General features: G+C 38.5%; 1 protein-coding gene across 1 annotated transcript in view; it reads right to left on the reverse strand.

Moving 5' to 3' along the window:
- Positions 1-20,815, reverse strand: part of LAMA4 (laminin subunit alpha 4) — a 98,813-nt gene that overhangs the window by 21,498 nt on the left and 56,500 nt on the right. Inside the window, exons 13-25 of the mRNA XM_056487228.1 lie at positions 20,633-20,781; positions 18,525-18,666; positions 17,349-17,445; positions 16,500-16,616; positions 15,716-15,901; positions 10,663-10,802; positions 9,313-9,486; positions 8,147-8,289; positions 7,632-7,794; positions 5,434-5,567; positions 3,745-3,916; positions 1,590-1,721; positions 439-581 (exon numbers count right to left, since the gene is read on the reverse strand). Of these exons, the coding sequence (XP_056343203.1) occupies positions 439-581; positions 1,590-1,721; positions 3,745-3,916; positions 5,434-5,567; positions 7,632-7,794; positions 8,147-8,289; positions 9,313-9,486; positions 10,663-10,802; positions 15,716-15,901; positions 16,500-16,616; positions 17,349-17,445; positions 18,525-18,666; positions 20,633-20,781 (1,892 nt within the window). The remainder of the gene's footprint in view (positions 1-438; positions 582-1,589; positions 1,722-3,744; positions 3,917-5,433; positions 5,568-7,631; positions 7,795-8,146; positions 8,290-9,312; positions 9,487-10,662; positions 10,803-15,715; positions 15,902-16,499; positions 16,617-17,348; positions 17,446-18,524; positions 18,667-20,632; positions 20,782-20,815) is intronic.

Raw genomic sequence — 20,815 nt, forward strand, 5'->3', positions numbered from 1 at the left:
GCTGACTTCAATCCAAAGAGAACCTGAGGTGAATCAGGACTGAAATGCTTAGTGGGAAAAAGATCATCTTTAGATTTGAAAATGTGATTGGTAGAGGGTCTTGGTCACTTTTTGCAGAGCAAGGAGAAATACTAATTTTATATGTTAATATGTTCTTCGAAAATGCCTTTTTGTTTTAAGAACACAACTGTTTCTGTTACCCTTACTAAAACTTGAGTAAGTTTTGAGTAGAATTTAACTGTGCTGGATTAAACCTAGTCTTCAGTACTTAAGAGCTCCTACACTTAGACACTTAGAAGAGAGTCTGAAGGATTGTCTTATATAAGGTCAATGCCAAAGAAATTGTTTTATTGTTACCCCTTAAGGACAGGCCATACAACTTAATTTACATATGGTGACTAATTGAAAATACTGATTGAATCCCATTTATAAACCAACCTGGAGTGCAAGATCTCAGCAGGTGCTCCTCCAATGTAAATATCTGTGAATGGCATTGCTGTTCTTTCATTGTCCACACTTTTTATATGTCTTCTGTCTACTACCAAGATCATCTTCTTGGAATTGTGATATATAATAGAAATCTGAAAAGAAAAGCATGTGCTTAAAAGTATCACCTTTTGTAAGCTGTTATGTTGATCTTGCAGAATTAATTGCATCTTTATACCTTCTGTTTGAAAAGTTCCTCACATTTAACAGAGAATTTGTTTGTAAATTGGGAGAAGCTGACAATAATTACTAGTAGGAAGTTTGTTTTGATGTCACTATTTTTATGGTGACTGAATCCTCTAGATATTTCAATTAACAAAAAAGAAAATGAAAGTACTCATATCAAATTCTGCACTGTGGCGAACAGATAAGCTCTGTAAACTTCAGAATGCTTTCTTGATTTATCCAAAAGTTAGGGCATTCTTTTAAAAAAAAAATATTTCATTGTCAAAGAATAAAAAGCTTAATTGTTCTCTGCCTAAACATGAGCAGATCTATAGCTGTAGTTTTGGTCACAAATCAGACTTTGAATTGAGATCAAGTAAAAGGCAGGAGAAGCAACACATTACTGGGAGGATTTACTACTGTCACAGTTACATTGGCTTACAGCAAATTCCCTGAAAGTAAATGCCAGTAGATATTTTACATCTGCCAAAGTCCCTAAAATACTGTGCATATATAAAAGGTTGCTACCAAACCAGCTCTCTTTTCAAATGAAATGGAAAATGCCATAATTCTTGTAATAACAACTAAGGTGGTCAAGTTAACATCATGACATGGTTTTACTTGAGGAAAGTTTTATATTTGATATAATTTCATATGGAATTAATAAAACTTTGTCCCATGTGAATGGTCCTGTCCTTGGCTGGTAATACCCACAATCTGTCTACAAGCACTGATTTATGAGGAGGCAGGGACAGCCTTCCCTTTCCTCTGCTTGGTACTGGTGGAACGTGCATGCACTCTACTCTTCTGCCTGTTCTACCGTATCACCACCTAAACCCTCATCCTTTTGTGCTTTTCATGGGTTCTGGAGCAATTATTTCTGCTTGGAGCTTCTGGGATGGCAGGTCAAATGGCTGTGATGGTAACCAGATGTGTACCTCATGAAATTTAGCATCGTTGATCCTAGCCTTCCTCGTGGAGTCCTCGAGGAGCACGGGGCCGCTGCTGAAGCCAAAGTCGTAGCGGAGGTGCAAGAAACCATTGTGCATCTCCAGGCTGAAGAACATGCTCTGTGCAAAACAGAACAGCAGTCAGGAAAGGACTGTGTGGTGGGCAGCAGTTAAACAAAGTTAATAAACAGCGTTGTGAGACTGACATGGGAAAAGCAGGCTGGGAAATAAATTTTTATTTGCAAAATTGTAACGCAGTTTCTGTATTTTTACATTTATAATATATGTATATATATGCACAGGCACACGTAATTGCTTTATAAGTATCACTTTCTGGAAGGCTTGGTGAACTGTTTCCTAATAGAAATAGTATTTGGCAGCACAGTGATGTCACTATTCTTTACCAGTAAGGTATTGCTGATGTAAACACACCTATTCACTGTTAAAATAATACCACATGCCCTAAATGAAAGATATTATACTGGTAAAAGCAGTGTTGTACTAAAATGGCTGTATCTGCATTAGCAGCTTCTATCACAATGTTTGCAATCACTCAGGATTTTGTCTTTTCACAGCCCTGATCAGCACTGATGTATTTACTGAAATGATAGCAATAGCTAGAGTGTATTTACTATGTATTTGGTTCCTAGAATTCCTGACTGTTCCTACTTTATGATTTGGTTTCTGTTCTGTGGCTGGGTAACCTTAATTTTATAAACAGGAGCTGTACTTTAGAATATCTTTAGGCAGTGCTTGAAATGAAGATCTGCACCCTAGAATTAGTCTTGTTCTAAAACTGAACATAAAGAAACAGAAAGAAAAGTTTACAGCAAATGTGCATCTGGACTAAAGCTTTCAATGTTAATGTTTTGTCTTCTCTCCTAGTGTTCATGCCTAATGGAAGCATGGGAACAGTAATTCTCAAAACACTGCTACAGGCCAAGAACTGCTGTCTTCCACAGAAATGAGCCCACCTTCAGAAGTCATACTTCAAGAAGTAAGAGTAGGTTTCAATCTAGGAATTTTAAATGAAACTGCAGCTTGGGTTTGTTCTGAACAGCATAAACTTGAAAATGAAACAAGGATTTCATTCAGAATATTCATGAGCTGTCTTTGAAGAATTGAATAATGGACCAGCTTGCACAGACTTTATAAAAGTGCTTGTGAGCAGGCATGGTCTCCCACAGCTGATATCCAACTTGATTGCAGTTTCCACTGACAAACACAAAGTGCATACATCTCCAAGAAACCCCTAGGTGCTTTTGCTTGGAAGAAAAAGAAGTGCTCTGCAATAAAGACCCTTAAACATTTAACAGCAGCTGCTTAGTCAAAACCTCCTAAGAATGAAGGTTAGTGGTAGCATGCTATGCTGCAAATTACTTCCCACAGCCCTCCTCTGGAAGTTACTCTAAAGGCAAATACTGGAGAATAGCTCTTCTAATAAGAGTGGATTTTTTTTTTCTTCTAAATGCTTAAAGTAGTATTATATGTAGGTGTCTATACAAGTGTCTGTCTGTGTTGTAATCCATGCAGAACTCGTGAGCTTGATGTGGAAATTCCAAAAGACCAAAAAAAAAAAAAAAAAAAAAAAAAATCCACACTTGTCTTCAGGGGATATTTTCATGTCTTATAGATATTGCATCACTCTCACACTGTCAGAAATGCTCCTGACATTTGGATTGAGCCTTTTTATTTGGACTGCTTTCTATTTTCAGTAACTTAAATATTTTATCTAGTATACCCTGAGGCACAGTTATAAAGTGGCAGCTACCACAGAGTGGCTGCTTTTTGGGAGTTACTTCACAGAAATTTCCTATAGCTTTGATTAAGCATTCACATTTAAATAATGATGCAACAGTTGGGCTTAACTGGAGTCCCTCTCAAAGTATCATCACAAGGATAGGACCAGTTTGAAGTCCTGACTGTCTCTGGATAAAAGCAGAGTCCAGCTCAGGGCCTCGACTTCCTGAGGCTTTGCAGAGCAAGTTCCAGTTCCCTCCTAATATATTCATGCACCAGCCAAATACAAAGTATTTCCTCTTCCCAGAAGTTAAATGTGAGGACGTAAACATTTTGGATTTTCCAAGATATTTTAGGTACTGGTGCTAATGGATAAAGGGTACCAGCAGGACTTGGTACTCACCCCATTAATCATCAGCAGGATCAATCCACTGTCTGTAGGTGTTCGAACTTCGATGTCAAAGCGAGTCACCTGGCTGAACTTCCCCCTTCTCTCAATGTTTCTGGCCAAGGCATAGCCAGAGCCATCAAAGAAATAGCTCACAGCCCGGCTCTGAGTGAAAGCCAACTTATCTCTACAGAAAAACAAGCAGAGAAGGATTAGTTGGCATGTACCCATTTTAATTTGGGGGAACTTAAATGCCTTTACATACTTTATTGAAATAATTATTCTGAACTTCTGCTTCTGCCTGGCAATGGTGAGACTGATGACTTCCTTTCAAATTTTACTGGGAAGTTTTTCCTGAGAAATAATGTATAGCTTTGAAGGTGCATCTAGCTCTTTCATCATTCCATCATGCTTTTAACCTATGCTAAAAGTAGAGCACAGGAAAACTCTTTGCTCATTCTTGTAAAATGATAGGCCTTTATAAGGATACACAGATATTTCTACTAAGAACTTTCCCAGTTTGTGCAGACATCTGTTTGAATTCTCCAAGAACTTTAGTTAAGCACAGACTCTGGTATGCTCTGTTCTGGAGAGCAGCAACTAGTGTTTCCTGTGGGAATGGTATGGAAAGCTCATTTTTTCTCTCCCAATGCTTGCTGAATTTTTTTCCCAGTGCATGCTGCAAATTACTCTCCTGTTTTTTCCAGGGAGAGGTTCCACTGTTGCTGGCTGCTGTGTGACCAAAATGCCTGCTGTGTCTGTGCTAAATTAATGCTACAGTTGATGTTCACTTCTACTTCAGGAACTCCATTTCCCAGTTTGCTAATTTCTAAGTTTGCTAATTCCTTTTCTAAGGAATATCTGCTGTGGCTTTATGTGGCAGAAAGAAAGTTCTGTATAAGCTTTCCTAGCTGGGAGTGGGACTACACTCAATGTTATCAGGCCCACAAGACATGACTGGCTGTGGCTGTATGTACCACTTGCAGCAACGTGATTTGAGTCAGGAGCATCCCTGTCCTAAGCAGTGGGGCAAGGAGGGAGCCTGGAACAAGCCCCAGCTAATGTGGCAGTTTCCTTTATGAAGGCATGAACAAGATTGTGAGGCAGCTGGTGGAGACAGCAGTAAAAATCATAGAATGTCTAATGCAAAAAGGGACTCATAAGGAGCCCAACCTCCATACATAAATATATTTATATCTATCTATCTATCTATCTATCTATCTATCTATCTATCTATCTATCTATCTATCTATCTATCTCTATATGTATATCTACATCTACATCTATATATATACCTACATCTATATCTATGTATCTATATCTATATCTATATCTATATCTATATCTATATCTATATCTATATATATCTATATATATCTATATCTATATCTATATATATATCTATATATCTATATATCTATATATCTATATATCTATATATCTATATATCTATATATCTATATATCTATATATCTATATATCTATATCTATATATATATATATATCTAATCTATATCTATCTATCTATCTATATCTATCTACCTAAAAATTAAACTTGTCTGTGCAATTACGTTCTAAGAGCGACCAGGTTCCTTGTGGGACACCTCAGTCCCACCTTCACTTTCCTGATCTGGAGCAGGAATGAGCCCTCCGGCCCGGCCCTTGTAGCAAGGGAGCGGCAGTGATGCTGGGACTGTCCCCTACCTGGCACAAGGTGGCGATGTGGTGGTGTCGATGTTATAGACGCGCTTGAAGTTGTACAGGCTGATCACATCATCGTTCAGGGTGGCCAGCTCCAGGCAGCCGATGAAGCCAGGGAGGTTTAGGCTGGGAGGGAGCTGTGCAGAGGACGAGGAAGAGTTAAAAGGAGAAAGGTGGCACTCTTTAGTTGGGTGTTGTGAGAGCATTTGTGCCTGGCATCAGTTTTGTCCCTGTGCAATTTGTATTTTCAAAAGAAAAGGTTGATACTGCTGTGAATAGTCTTCACAGTCCTTACTAGGATATGGCCTTTGGGCTGAAAGTAACAAGGGAGCACATAAATGGTCTCACAGTGAGAGAATTTGGCCAGGTAAGGCAACTGCAAACAAAAACTTCTCTTGTAGTTTTGATGGGAGCATGCTTGGAAACAGGGAAAAAGGCTAAGATTTGACTAATAACAGGGCTTACTCAATGTATTTGAATAACTCAGTAGATATTTCATATCTAATGCATAGATACCCTTCACAGCCAGAAAAATAACTCCATACCATAATTATAGAGAGAGAAATGAGAGAGCTCTTTAAACCCAGGAGACTGGGATTCAAAATCTGTGCCAGTGGGTAATCCTCAGTAGGCATTATTTCGAACAGCTAGCAGGAGGTACAAACTTCTTTTAACAAAGGTCACTGCAAATGGAATTTAAACAGCCACACTGGTGAGGGGAAAAATACAAAGGAATAAAGCTAACAGACTAAGACTATTCTTTTTATATTAAAATATTTTGCCTTGTGGAACAGGTGTGATAATAATAATGCCTCTTGTACTTCCGCGTTTGATCACTGTGAGTAGCTTTTCTTCATCTTCTCATTATTTCCATTTTCGTATGATACAATAGTAAAGGTAATACAGCAATACAGAATATAAGTAGCTGTAAAAGAAAATTGCATTCTTATCTGCAGCACAGATTCATTTGGTAAATGATCATGTTTCCTTTTTTTCCTTTGTTTCTTCTATTCTTTGAAATTGTGTTAAGCATGGGAGTTCTAGTGGTTAAGTGGTGCATATCATAATTGCAAAGTATGTAAAGGGAAGCAAGAAGCTTTTAACAAATTGGACTCTATGTTAATAAATAAAAATGTGAGGTGTCCTTTTCTGACGGGGAAGGGACCCATATGCCTATCAAATATACCACGAATCCGTTTCTTCCTATGTCCACTTTCCTTCACTCTCCTTTCTTTTTCCTCTGCTCTGGAACAGACCTGGAGGGTTCATTTGCTGGATGACTTTTTGTATGTGCATGTGTGTATGAAACTCTTATTCAGTCTTCAGTCCTGTTCCCAGGCACTTTGCACACAGGGCTCAGCAACCCAAAATTCCTGCCATGGCATATATCTAGTAGTCATAACAATGCCAAGCTCAGAAATCCATAAGTGTATTGAGTTACTCTTTCTTTGTTTGAACCCTCTGCTTGAGAATCAGTATTTGGATCTTTTTAGCACTTGCTGCAGTTTGCTTAAGGAATTTAGGATTCTCTTAAGGCTCTCTAGGTGTGTTTTTATTCAGCCATTCAATCTTCACAGCTAAGACAATTCACAGTATTTTTAAATCCCAAAAAAGGAACTGGTATGTTCATAGAAGCAGGTAAGTGAGGTGCTAATTCATGCTGACTATTAGGAGCTGGACTGAAGCTGCTGTCTCACACAGGCATTCAGACATATTTTGCACATGCAACTTTTCATGCTGTTATAAATCTGCATTTAAACCAGTGATAATTTAAATCCAGACAAATGACTGTATTATTAGTTTCTCACAAGATCTATTAACAATACATTACTTTTCATTTTTGTGACAGTTGTAAAAGAGAGATCCTAAGTACCAATTTCATTAGCATTGAAAAATACTGGTAGCCTGCAAGTTAACTTGGACTAATAGGCCTTTGTTTATGCATGCTATTTAACAGCTAGCAAGCTTTCCTTTTAGCACTTTTCAGGAAACCTGAACCACAGCTCACAGAAACCTGATCACCTTACCTGTATGACAAAATATGTTAAATAAAACTTCTTCACCATGGCTAAAAGATGGGAGTCCTAAGATGATAAATGACTAAACAAAAACTTTATCTACCATTTCCGTGTTTAAATGGAAGTCCAGCAAGATTAGTTTGCACTATTTAATTTTGGATAGAGAATATGTATCTGACCAACCTTGAAGCCTGGAGGCACTCCACCAACATAGAAAACAGCATTTTCAGGTTCCAAATTAAGAAGGGTGCCGGGACCAAGAACCTCTCCCTTTTTGATGAATTTTTCTTCAGTTGGGCTGCTAAGACTGGGCACAGTTAAAAACATTTTTCCATGTCTTCCAATCCTGCAGAAAAGAATTGTAGGAGAAGAGAATTTCATGTTGGCCAGACTTATAAAAGAATAAACAAGCCTCCAACTCCAGGAAGGGTTTTATTTACTTAGAGAAGACTAGTAATCAGGAGGTAAAAAAAGGGAGGGACCACAGACACTATCCCTTCTTCCCTGTGGCCACTTGGGTCTTGGCTCTACAAAAGCAGGCAGAATTTCCATTTATTTCAGCAGGACTAGAACCAGGCACTGAAAAGTCCTGATGGGCAGTTCTGACACAGCCTTTTCTGTTTGATTTCTCCTATTGATATTCTCCCTTTTCTCCTATTAACTGTTTGATTTTGGGGAAATACATGTTATCACTTTACCTCTCAATTTTGATGATGCTGAAGTAGGAAGGCCAGGTGCTGACTGGCTTGGCATCCAGAGGTATCTCCACGTCTTGGCCCCCCAGATTATAAATGTACACAAGGTTGTCATTTTTAATTGCCAGACCAATGTAATGTTTTGCCTAAAACACCAATGGAGAGGGTTGTTAGAGATGCAACATTGAAAGAGATTCAATGCAGGACGTAAGTAAAGGGTAATCTTTGATAAACTGAATGACACCTTTAAATATTACCAAAAGCTGTTGAAATAGAAACAAAACATTTATTCTCTAATTGGGCAAATTCACCACATAAACCTGTACAGAAAAAAAAGTCTCTGATATTTTACTTTATATCCCTTTTAACTGAGGTGAATTCAAGGTCATGAGATCTCTGCTGACCATGAATTAGTCGTGTTCAATGGGAAGCCATTCATCATTATTTAGTGTGCAGTGCCATGTGCGGAAACAGTCTAAAGCTCAAGTATTATGCTGCAATTAAATATTCTGCCAAGAGACATTTCACTTGATTTGTATTCAGTAAACATTCCTTTTAGGAAAGCTTAAAAATGAAAGCCTGCCTTTTTACCTTCCCAAGTAATAGATTGCCAGAGTGGTACCTGTCTTGTGAGTTGTGATTTTTTTTCTTTTCAGAACCATAGTTTAAAGAATAGTTATTTCAAAGTAATGATCAAGAGTGTACAGAGTGTACAACAGCAGCACAAGCCACAGATAGAGAAGCCTGCTTATCTTGTGGGCCTGTGACCTCAGAGATTTGGACCTGACACTGTCAGCAGCATAAACTGATGAAAGCATATCTCACAGAAGCCAGGCAGGTGACATTGACTGCTTCAGAGCACCCTGGTATTGGCAGAGGAGATAGCAAGTGTGGCTCACAGCAGTGACAACCTAAGCAGTACACTGCCAGGCAGTCTAATTTGGTTTTTAGAGAGAATCCTTCATTGTTTGGAGTGATTTGTCTCAAGGACAGGGGTCTCAGGAACCCTTGCTCTTTGCTTGTGATAAAATCAATGATGATCATAGAGTAGACCTCTAATTTCGAAACACAAAGAAACACTGAGAGGAAAAACTGAGGGCAAATAAATTTCAAACTGATCTAATTTTTGTTTTAATATATGCATAAATTTAACTGGGTTATTCTCTTACATTTCTGTTTCCGAGGTACAAAATGAATCTGTCTGGAGAGGCTGCCAGTTGTGGGCTGTCTTTGTGAAGCTTTATGTACAAGCTCATGGAAGTGAAAGATTTCAGCTCTTCCACGTTGATCTTTGGATTGACTTCAACAGCTGATTGGCCTTCAAACATCATGGAAACTTGGACCTGCAGTTGCAAATGTGCAAAGTGAGACACATGTTGTTGCCTGGGGTCATTACTAAAGGTAAGGGTGTAACAACACTGAGCCAGCAGCCTTGCTTACTGCAAGAGTGCATCTATATATTGGCATGCAACGTTGTATGTTTGTAACAATCTTTTCTGGAAGACACTGTAAAGAATATGGAGGAAGATATTTTAAAATTAGTTAAAGGTCCTAATGAACTCTGCTTAAGCATATTCATTAAGTAAATTACATTTCAGTGGGAGATAGATGTGCGCTTAGTTGAATCAGGGCTACATTACTGTTTATGGCACATAATGAAATTCTTATACAGCTATAAAACTTCTACCCATAATTTATTTCTTTGCTTTAAGAGTAGTATGACAATTTTCTGTTCATGAGTGATCCTGTTACATCATTGAATCTACAGTGATATTTATGAGATGCTAGTAAAATTGTAAAACTGTTCATTTTAGTTCAAAATTATTTCAACTAAAGTAATGTTTTCGAGTTTAAACACAGTATACCTGAATCACAACATACATTTTAAAGTCAAACGCTACACACAAGCTGATTTTTCCAAGTTATATTCAGCACTGTGAACATACAAGAACTCACTGAATTTTTTATTTCTCTGAATAAATTCAAATATATTTGACCTTGGTTTTCTTGTTAGAAAAAAACCCTCATTATTTATGTATGGTAATGAAAGTGGTTTTTTCTCTATTAAATATGTGTGAGCCAAGGATTTTCTTACCCTGCAGAAAATTAATTCAAAAGAAAGAAAAAAAGAAAAAAAGGAAATGCTGTCATCTCAGAAAAGCCTACATTAAATTGCTGTAATTATTATTCACAGTAATTAGCTTTGTAGGTAATTGGCCTACAAATTGTAGGTAATTAGGTTTTGTTGTTCTGGTCATCTTATGCATTGTGCCCAAATCTTTACTGTCAAGCTGCTACTGCAGTAACAATAGCCTACCATTAATACTATGATATGTCAAATGCTTGCAAATAGTAACTGTAAAGATTTTAATGACATCCAATGTGCTTTGTTCATCCAGTTTTGGGGAGGAGACAATGTCCAGGTTTGGGCTTCTAGCATAGCCCAAGAAAATGGAGGTTATGGTATGATTTGATTATTAGCACTAGTAACCAAAAATCCCAAAAATCCAAAAGTTTACCTTGCTTGCTACACTCCTGGTTTGAGCAATTAACTCTCTGATCCTCTGAATGCTGGAAGAAATGTTGTTTGCTGGTGCCTTCTGTTCTACTCTGCGCAGTTTGTCCAGGAGCTGAGGGAAAACTTCTGACAGCTTCTTCACTGCAGTTAGAAAAGAAGACACAGCCTTTTATTTATTTATTTATTTTTCCCTCTTTGAAAGACTAGTTTTGCATCAAGAATATTCCACCCTATCCTCTTAGGTTAGCTCACCCATCTTCTTCTGCTTCCTGACCAAGTTGTAACTGTGACGTGTGAGACAGAGTGATTTCAGAAAGGGTAGTGATTTCTAAGAATCTAGTATTGCTGAAGTTTTTTGAAATTAGTTTGCACAAAGGGCACTATGTTTTCTTAGGACTCATAGGTAATACTACCTCTGTAATACTTTCCTCAAGGAACTCTGTAAATATGAATAGTTTTAACCTTTTAATCTTCCTTCAAGACGAATATTAAAACCTGATTTTACAGCTACAGCAACTGGAGCAGAAGGGTTGTTTGTTCAGCATCTCACTGGATATCTGTGGCTGACCTGGGAACTGCATCTATGAGTTATGGTTCATGAGCACCTCAAATTCACTGTAGGGGAGATGTATGGGCTGTTTTCCTCAACTTTCAGCTATGTTTCCCAGAGGTCATACCCAGATAGCAGCAGTGGCTGTCAGGAGATGTGTTTGCTTGTGGCTCACAGTCCACTCTGATGGCAGAAACACTGCCAATTTTGTGCTGTGGTGGCAGGCCTGTGGTGTACAATAGAAGGCCTCAGATGATGATGATGATGGTGTATGTGCACCTAAACTGTGCTTGGCACCTGCCCCAGCCCTTGTGACTGGTAACCTCATTAGCTTTCCTTCCTGCATCTGCCAGGGGTCCTGAATTAGAGCCCTGGACCTTTGGTATTTCACTGTGACAGACAGGCACTGATGGTACATCTGCAAGTGTCATTGTTATCAAAGGGAAATGCAGGGGCTCTGTCGTGTTCAAAGTGAGAGAAGTCCTTTCCCAGGAAGACAGGCAGAAAAATTATCAAGAAGGAAAAATAACTACCCTTAATTATAATCCAATTTCATCACATCAGATTCCAATGACATGCTGCCCTTTGAAGGATATTTACACATCACATCATTTTTCATCTTTAATTAAATTTAGGTAAAAGTAGCTGAGTATAATGAAATGTGATTTTAGCTGCAAGCTACATGCATACAAGAAAGATCCAGCATTCAGAGCTAATTTTAATGACATGGAGTCACTGTAAAGGTTAAGACCAGATTTGTAGGGTTTGAAGTTATATTTTAAGGGCTGTCAACTTACATCCACCTGCTCTTGTGCTCTTCCCATCATATTTTTACCTTTGTCTGAGACTCAGAGAGGGGCCTGTGTTGGAAGAGACCTTAAAGGTCACCCAAGTTCCAACCCCCCTGCTGTGGGCAGGGGCACCTTGCACTGGACCACGTTGCTGAGAGCCCCATCCCACTCAACCATGAACATTTCTGGATGAAGAGAGGCAGGTAAAGGGGATAAATAAAAAACAGCAGAGTAGGAGCAGACTCCCATCACTTTTCTGTGCTTCCAGTCTGCACTGAATAAGCCTCAGCCTCATTCATATCAACCTAGAGGGTGAGAAAACCCCTTGGAGTCCTACAAGTCTGCCTGTGTTTGGATAGAGTGAAATATCTGTATTTGCCAATCCTGTCCTGTCTCTGCTTGGCTGTTTTCATTTGTGTTTTACTTTCCAATTTCAGTCTAGGAGTGGGAGATATAGAACTTTTGACCTTTCAGTTTTTCCCATTTAGTCCTGAACGACCTTATGTAGTGGAATTTAGTAATCAACTGTTCTATATAAAGCTCACTGTGCATTAAAATATCATGATTTTAATGAATTCTCAAAGAATTATTGTAAATGTTGAGTAAAATGGTGATGCCAGAATGTGTTAAATTTTCTACTTAAAAAACCCCAACAAAACCTAAATCAACTTATAGGAAGTTTTCTTTACCTTTTTCTATTTTTAAGGCGAAAGTACTCAATCTCAGAAAATGATTTAACAAATTGAAGCCACTTTAAAAAAAAATAAACCTGCAATTGAATTGGAATTGTGTTTGATTCAGTATCTTTAAACCTGGCTTTTTTGTTTGAAATTTGATGTATTAAACGTGAAATGCCACTATAACATGAAAACACAAAACTAACATCTGTAACTACTAGAACTATTGTGAAATCTCAATATAAATCTCTTCCTCTTGGCCTTTATAACGGCATTCTTCAACACAGAAGAACATAGATTTTGATTTTTGTCTTAGGGATGAAGATGAGAGTGGAAAAGAAAACTAGTCCTACCCAGTGATAAAATATAAAAAGAAATAGAAGGGAAATTGTCAAGGGGGACATACCCTGGCTACCACCTTCCAGACACTTTCCCCTTCACATTTTCCTTCCCAAACCTTTTCCTTCCCAAACTATGTGCCACCCTCTCTGCTGAAGCCCTCCAGTTCCCTGCACAATAGCAGCATGGACTATTCTCAGACAAACTGCACAGCCAAGGCTTGCTCTCACCCTTCCAGGTACCAAGTGCAAGCTTTATTCAAGGGCAGTGCAGACATGCCAGCTTGGAGGCTTCAGATGCTGTGGCAGTGCTATTGGAATGAAGATCAGGTGTTTTGGTGTTCCAGGCACCTGTCTGAACACTTGTTGTGGCATTCCTTTGGACTTTGATGGACATTCCTCCTGTCAGATCAACCTCTCCTGGCAGAATACACAGCTGATCTGGGAACACTCTACCATGCCTGGCATGTCTACATCTGTCTTCCTGGGCTGTGAACCACAATCACATCTGTCTGGAGCACTACCTGTGCCAGCCTCCCATGTAGCACTGATCTCTCTTCTCAGCTACTTCCACCTGTTCTTTCTGGAAAAAACCCTCATCGTAGCTTTAAACAAACAAATAAAATGCCTTCAGAACAAAAATGCCATGGGAAAGCTTCCTCCACAAATGCTCTAGGGCACACTTCTCTGTAGGTTGTATATTAGCATCTATCCAGCAGTTAGTTTGTGGTCAGCAGGTGCTCCAGGAGCTTGGATACGAACAAGCATTTTCAAGGTGACTCCCTACCTGCAAACCCACCATCACAGAGAAGACATTTTTTCCAGGCATATCACTGTTCTTGTTCCTTTTTGGGAGCATAACCAAGGGAGAGCTGGGCCATTTTATGTCTGTTCACTCTTACAGAACACATCAATGCTGCTGGAAATATTTCCTCCGGTACAAGAGCTAGTATGAGCAGATTTTTTTGAATCCTGAATGTCTGCTGGCATTTTGAGCATAAGAGCCAAATGCAGTCTGTGTTGCTGCTCTACCTACTAAGCTGGCAAGGGAAAATGTTAAATGTAAATCAAGTGTAAAGGTGAATAAAACCAGAAACCTTAATGGGTAAGCTACAGCACACTGTTTCTCTTCGATGTTTTTCATCATACCATCCCCTCCTGGGAGGCTAATCATATCCACATTTGCATTATTTTACATTGTAATTAGAGCCCATAGCCTAAACTGTGCTCTGTGGTGATTAAAAACATTTTAAAGCAATGCAATCCAATAAAAGTGCTGTTATATTAACTACATTCTTATGGAGCTCTGTGCAGTGACTAACAGTGAGTTTACCCATTCCCAGAGGGAGAGGTTCACTGTTCCCTTTTGATGAAAAGCTCAGAGAAATCTGAGTTTCCTCCAGTTCTGGAGCCAGAAATTGTGATATTGAATAGCACTGAATTTCTGCTTGTGAAGGGAACCACCTCTATACCAGTCCTTGGGAGCACTCACTTAACCAAAAATACTAGGGGTAAGGGTCTTACTGGTCATGGAATTCTGAAAATAACATGATTCTTAGGATTCCCCAGCTGAGAGAGAAGAATGTGACTTTGGAACATGAGAAACAATGTTGAGTTTGGTGCTCCTAACACCATTTGCAGTAAAATGACACTTGAGTTGCAAACTTCTTGACAGAAGGAGAAGGGATTTATGGCAGTAGAATTGAGATTCAGACTTTCTGGATACAGAGTCCATGAAATTATGGACTTTTTCTGGGGCACTTTTAGGAGGCAAGACATCACTGAACAGGTCTGCAGGTGATAGTATCCTCAAATGTGTGAAGGAAATTACTTGTGGATTCCCAACCTCCTTAGCCATGAATATCCTAGGATAAGTGAGCCTCCTGAGCAGAGTCAAGAATACATGGAGCAATAAAGAGTGGTGCTGTAATCAAGTTTTTATTCCAAATATTTTCATTTCTAAATTGATTATTTTCTTCTCTAATTGTTCTTTTCCTTCATTCTACAGTCACTTCATTTCAGCTTCATCTTCACATCTTTTTCTACTCTTGCCTATTATCTTCATTTCAATTTTGTAGTCTGTCTTAGCTTTTCTTTTTCCTCTTTATTTGTCTTAAATTTTTCATAAGTTTTCCAATGTTTCCAGTGTTTCCAATAATAAAAGTGGAATTAATGTGATGTTTACAAGCTTCTCCAGAAATCACCCTGCTTAAATATTTTATTTCCTCCTTTATCCTCTTTTATCCCTTTGTTTAGACTACAAGCTCATCAAGTGAGGGGCCATTTCTTCTCCATGTTTGCACTCCTGAGGACAAAAGGGTTCTGTTTTCAAATGTCTCTCAATGTCAAAAAACAAACAAACAAAAAACCCTAAATCACCAACTATAATAGCGAGAAGTGTTTAAACAAGCTGTTTACCATTCAGTGTGACCTTGGTACCCTGATAAAAATGAATTAGAAGTCAGTAAGTCTTCAGCACTTGAATGTTTAAATAATTTTTGGAAGTCTCTGTGTATCCAATGTTCTTAAAATATAGTCAAGACCTGGACAACTGTTGACTTTCAAAAATTTTCATGGAGGTAAATGCGAGAAGATTATGTGCTATGAATATGCAATGTGAACAATTCATACAACGTGCTATTGTGACGATTCCCTGATTTTTTGACACGGAGGAATGGCAGATATCAGGTGACCATACCTGCATCCCCAGCTGAGTGCACAGCAGTGTCGTATGCCTCTGAGTTGTGCTGGAAGTCCTGCAGGTTTTGGGACCACAGCCGCACGTTCTCATCCATGGGGGTGGTAGCCTGTGTTACTGTCGTGGCAGCACTCACAGCCTCGGCAGTCTGCAGCTGAGCTTGCTCCAAACGCTCTCTGGCCTCCTCTGCACAGCACACAGGGAGTCATAGGAAATGAACTCTTTCAGATATTCATGTGTGTTGTGTGTCCTGTCCCTCTCCACTCTCCGTCTTCCCTTCCCTTTTCTCTTCTTCCCTCCAGTTTATATACACTGAGCATGATGTCATATGGAATGGAATATTCTCTTGGTCAGCTGGGGTCAGCTGTCCTGGCTGTGCTCCTTCTTAGCTTCCCATGCATCCCCAGCTTCCTCACCAGTGTGGCAGTATGGAAAGCAGAAAAGGCTTTGGCTCTTTTGGCCCAAAAACATCTCTGTATTATCAACCCTGTGTTCAACACAAGTCCATGCTAATGGCTGTGAAGAAAATTAACTCTACCCCAGCCAAGACCAGCCCCAGTTTCAAGAAGAATGTTAATAATTTCAGTGACAAAACATTTAATTTCATTATGAAAACGTTAAAGCTCGATATTTGATATCTAGGTCTGGTTGTTTCAGTCAAACTCTCTTAAGTGTCCCCAGTGCTGAACCCTTACTAGCAACTTAATATCCATATCAAAAGATAACACTGTGCCCTTGAATGCGTGAAGAAAAAGCATCATAAAGACGAAGCTCCCCGCCCAACCTGTCTCTGCTGATTGCATTTTGGCGATGGCTCTCATCAGCTGGCTCCGCAGGGCGCTCATTCTGGCAAAGGTGCCATTGACCTGCCAGCTGGTGTCTGCAACGGTGTGACTGCTGCCTGCGGGGAGAAGAGGGCAGCTGCAGCTCAGGGGTGACAAAGCACCAAATAAAGGTAAATTCAATCCTGGGGAGCTATGGCATCAGGCATTTAATATACCATAGACAGTATACCAAGGCTTCTTTTAATTTAGGACATGCACTCTTGACTTTACATAATCTAAAGGGAAAACCAGCCCTGCAGCATCCCTGCTTGCCACAGGGTGTCTTCCAAAAATCTGGAGAGCTGTGTTTAAGTCAGTACTCTCTCTCCTTGCTTTACCTGAGAATAGCTGAAACTGGTACACAAGAATAGCTTTAAGGAACTCAAAAGGTCCTGAAAAATTTAAAAGGTAATTCTAGATCTTTCTTTCATTCACAGTGAAGAAAGGCCAAATTACTTTAACATTTATTATTACTCTCCACTGTTGAAATCCAGCTTTCTGAATATTTAAGCTTCTGCAATTTGATTTTAGTTGAACTACTCAATTGAGTATATTTACCAGTGAGCAATGGTTTGTGGGCCACATATTAAAATGGTAGTTGTATCTGAAATGGACCTTTAATGAATAAGACAAACTATCAGTATCTGGTAGGATGACAAAACATGAGCTACTCAAACTGTGCCCATGTCCATTTCAAGTACTTTGTGTGGTAAATTCAATCAATAACCTATTAGTGATGTGCTTCTGAAATTTATTTTAATGTGCATGGCTGTAAGCTGATTGAAAAAGTAGAAAGGATGAATATTTACTGTCATGTGCTGTCCGTTGTAGCTGCATGGCTCGGATGAGAAGCTCTTCACTTTTACCTTTATGGAAAATGACCTGAGTATCAATTCCAACTGCAGCCTACAAGCATGTTCCAAAAAAGAGAGTCAGAATAATCCTTATCAAATACTCCACTTTACTGTGCTTAATTGTGTACACAATTTTACTTGCATATAAATGCAACTGCAAAGTCACTGCAGTTTCATTTGCTTTGTTAACATTTAAGATTGGCAGTTGGAGTGAAAAATGTCTGAAAACCAAAATTTTCTGTTTTAAGAAAGGTTAAAAAATGTTTGATTTTCCAAACAACACTACTACTACTACTACTACTACTACTACTACTACTACTACTACTACTACTGGGTAACAATTATGGAGAACATTTTCTTAATTTATCAGCTCCAGTTTAGTCAATGTGACTAAATGTTGCATGTTATTTAGGCACTGTGACTGTTCATTTCTACTGTCATCTCAGATAGGTGATGAATGCTTTCACTTCATGGGGAGCTGCCTTGCAGTCTGCAGCACTATGCTGGAGACAGAGGGCTGGACTTAAAATCCCTCAGCTCTCTGGGCTTCAGACACCTTTAATCTACCCAAATCCTCTTGCTATCCCAGCAATAAATTGCTGGTAAATAGTGTATATACAGATTGGTAACTATAGGCAGACAAAAAAGACACATAGAGTATTTTTGAACAGGAAGGCCAGAGACAAAATTAGCAGCCTACTCCTTCCACTGAGAGTATGAAAGGGCTTTGTCCCATTTCAGCCTGATTTTCTATGAGACCCAGTGATGTCTTGACCACATTTCCTGCCACATGGCACTGAGTGAAGTAGGAGGACTCGAGCACTAAATGCCAGCTCAGGTTCCTACAGGAGTAGGGAGTTGTCTTTAATTTCACAGAAATGTCTCAGTATGAATGACAACACAGAGCAGCATCACCCTATGGGATAGGAAGCCTTTTCAAATACCAGGGGATTTCAGACTGGAAGAATAATTAACTACATGTGGTTTAATCCAGGAAATTAGAAAGGAAAAAAATGGCAATGAGAAGTTCAATGCTGCCAGTTAAGCTAAACTTGTTTTTTCTTTACACTTAGGTGCCTGAAGTCTCTGAAACACTGTAAAGTAAAAGCTGATATTATAAAAATTACTCACATCCTTGACCCGGTTTGTTGTGTTCAGTGCCAGCAATGCAGCTTTATCAGCTTCTTCGATATAACCAGCAATGTTTTCATACACATTTGAAGCATTGATTGCCCTTTGCACCAAACCATTTGAATCAACACCATACAAATTCCTGTTAAAAACAGAGTAAAAGGTGAAACAAACCAAAATGAATCAAAGTAGTTTCTGGCTACATAATCACACACATAAATGTACTTTGCCTAACTGGTATTCTCTTCATTGTGTTTCACCAGTCTGAGGTATTGAAAACTGTGTGGGTAGAACACTCTTCCCTGCCATTTAACTCAGAAATTTGCCCTTAACATTTGTCTGAACAGCAACAAATGAGTACTCAGCTGTTACCTTTTTTAAATTAGATATTCCATAAATTAACTGAATAACAGGTCTATAGGTAATCCTTCTATAGGAATAATTCCTATCCATGAATGGAAGACCTGTGTTGCCAGTGACCAGGATAGATGTGCCAGTGTCCTGTTTATATTTTCCAAAGGTAAGTGGGAAAAGGGGGAGAATCAGATGAAGAACTACCCCTAGTCATGAAAATTCGCAGAAAGTTAGACTTAAAAACTGAAAGAAACCTTTGTTGGCATGGTTTTGATATGCATATTAGGTGGTAATTTGAGTTCAGGGGAGATTCCAAACAGAAGATAGTTCAGGGCTCAACATCCATCTGTTAGCAATTTTGAATAAATAATATTTTTTAATGTTCTGGTGATAAGCAGATTTCAAAGTATATGTTAGCAATAGATTCTAAATGTAGATGCATTTGCACATGTGTGCATTCACTTCAAAGTGTTTGCTTGCAGAGGGATTATTAAATTTCCAGATTCAGCATTATTGCAAGAATTTTCTGCTAAATTCCCTTAAGGCAAAACAATAAACTCTATTAACTAAAAGTCTAACAGGCTAATAAAGCAAACCTATAAAACCAAGATATTTTGAAGACAAGCTAAACATTTTAAAGGATTAGAGTTTCACTGCAGGACAATCTTCTCAACAAAAGATAGAGTCAGCATATTTCCATTTGGGTATTTTCTAATTACTTTTGTTTGCTTTTTTTTGTGAAATTCCTAATGTGTTTGACTTGGTAATAATTTTAAATTTATTTTGGTAAGGGAGGAAGGCTAGCCCTATGGGGTATTTTCTTTCAAGTTAGGCTGCTACTTCCAGTTAGCTGACCTCAGACTGAACATATTGTTCGTTTTTTGTGTATCTGTAGTTTGTGTGGCATTATAGAACAGTTGTGGATGTCAGCTTTATACAACTGCATAGAAGAAAACCATCTGTTATTTCTTTTTCCTCTATTTTAATCTCCTATCTAGGGCATACAAATATTGAGAAACAACTGGTATTTAGATAACATACTTGAAGAGTAGTTTTCAGCTTATCTTCCAAAAGCATATGCCCATGATATTATTTAAGGTAGAATTTGGTGACATATTTTATTTAGGAATTCATTTACAGCAGTGTTTTTTCCATGGATACCTCCAATTGCAAATAAAATCATTAAGTTTATCTAGAAGTGTTTTTTTTAGTAAATTGGTGCAATGTTGATGCATTTAGTATCTTCCAGCAAAATAGAAAGACTTACTTAGAAAGTTTTTGATGTTATTGTGAGCCAGTTTCATTGGGACACAACCTACTAAGCATCAGAACTACTCCATCTGTAAAATTGTTCTTGGAATAAAATTATCCCAAAGCTCATTTTGTGTCCTAATGCTTAACATTTTTTTTTAATGTGAATGAACTTACTGACATGAGCAGTTTCTTTCTTTCCTGTATTATTTCACTTTTCACTAATCTACCTTTCCTATTCTTTTGCTATAGGAAGAGGAGAACATGCCCAATTGGACTAGAGAGAATGTAATTCAAGATATATATTTATTCTTTTAAAATTTTCATAGATTTTTTTTCGCTCAGCTTCAGCTGTTCTCTGTGGACTGTGGCAAGTCCTTCTATACATGACTTAACACTGATTTATTTGGTGCCTATTTCTTGTCACTGTGTTTCTGCTTCTCTTTTCAGCTGTTCACTAAGTGGCACTTGTATGAACAGAGTCTGCTGAAGTTAAATTTTACCCTTCCAGCTTGTCAGCAAGTCTTCTCAGGTTGAGTGCATGATCCATAGCCTTTTCTACCAAATCATCATCAAACAGGGACAGGTTGGCTAGTTTTTCTTGCAACTCCTTTTTTGCTCCATCTATTTCTGCGTAGAACCCTGATGCGTTCTGAACAAAACAGGGAAGGAAGGAAGGAAAGAAG

The sequence above is a fragment of the Oenanthe melanoleuca genome, chromosome 3 (assembly GCF_029582105.1).
Source record: "Oenanthe melanoleuca isolate GR-GAL-2019-014 chromosome 3, OMel1.0, whole genome shotgun sequence".
Classification (NCBI taxonomy): Eukaryota; Metazoa; Chordata; class Aves; order Passeriformes; family Muscicapidae; genus Oenanthe; species Oenanthe melanoleuca.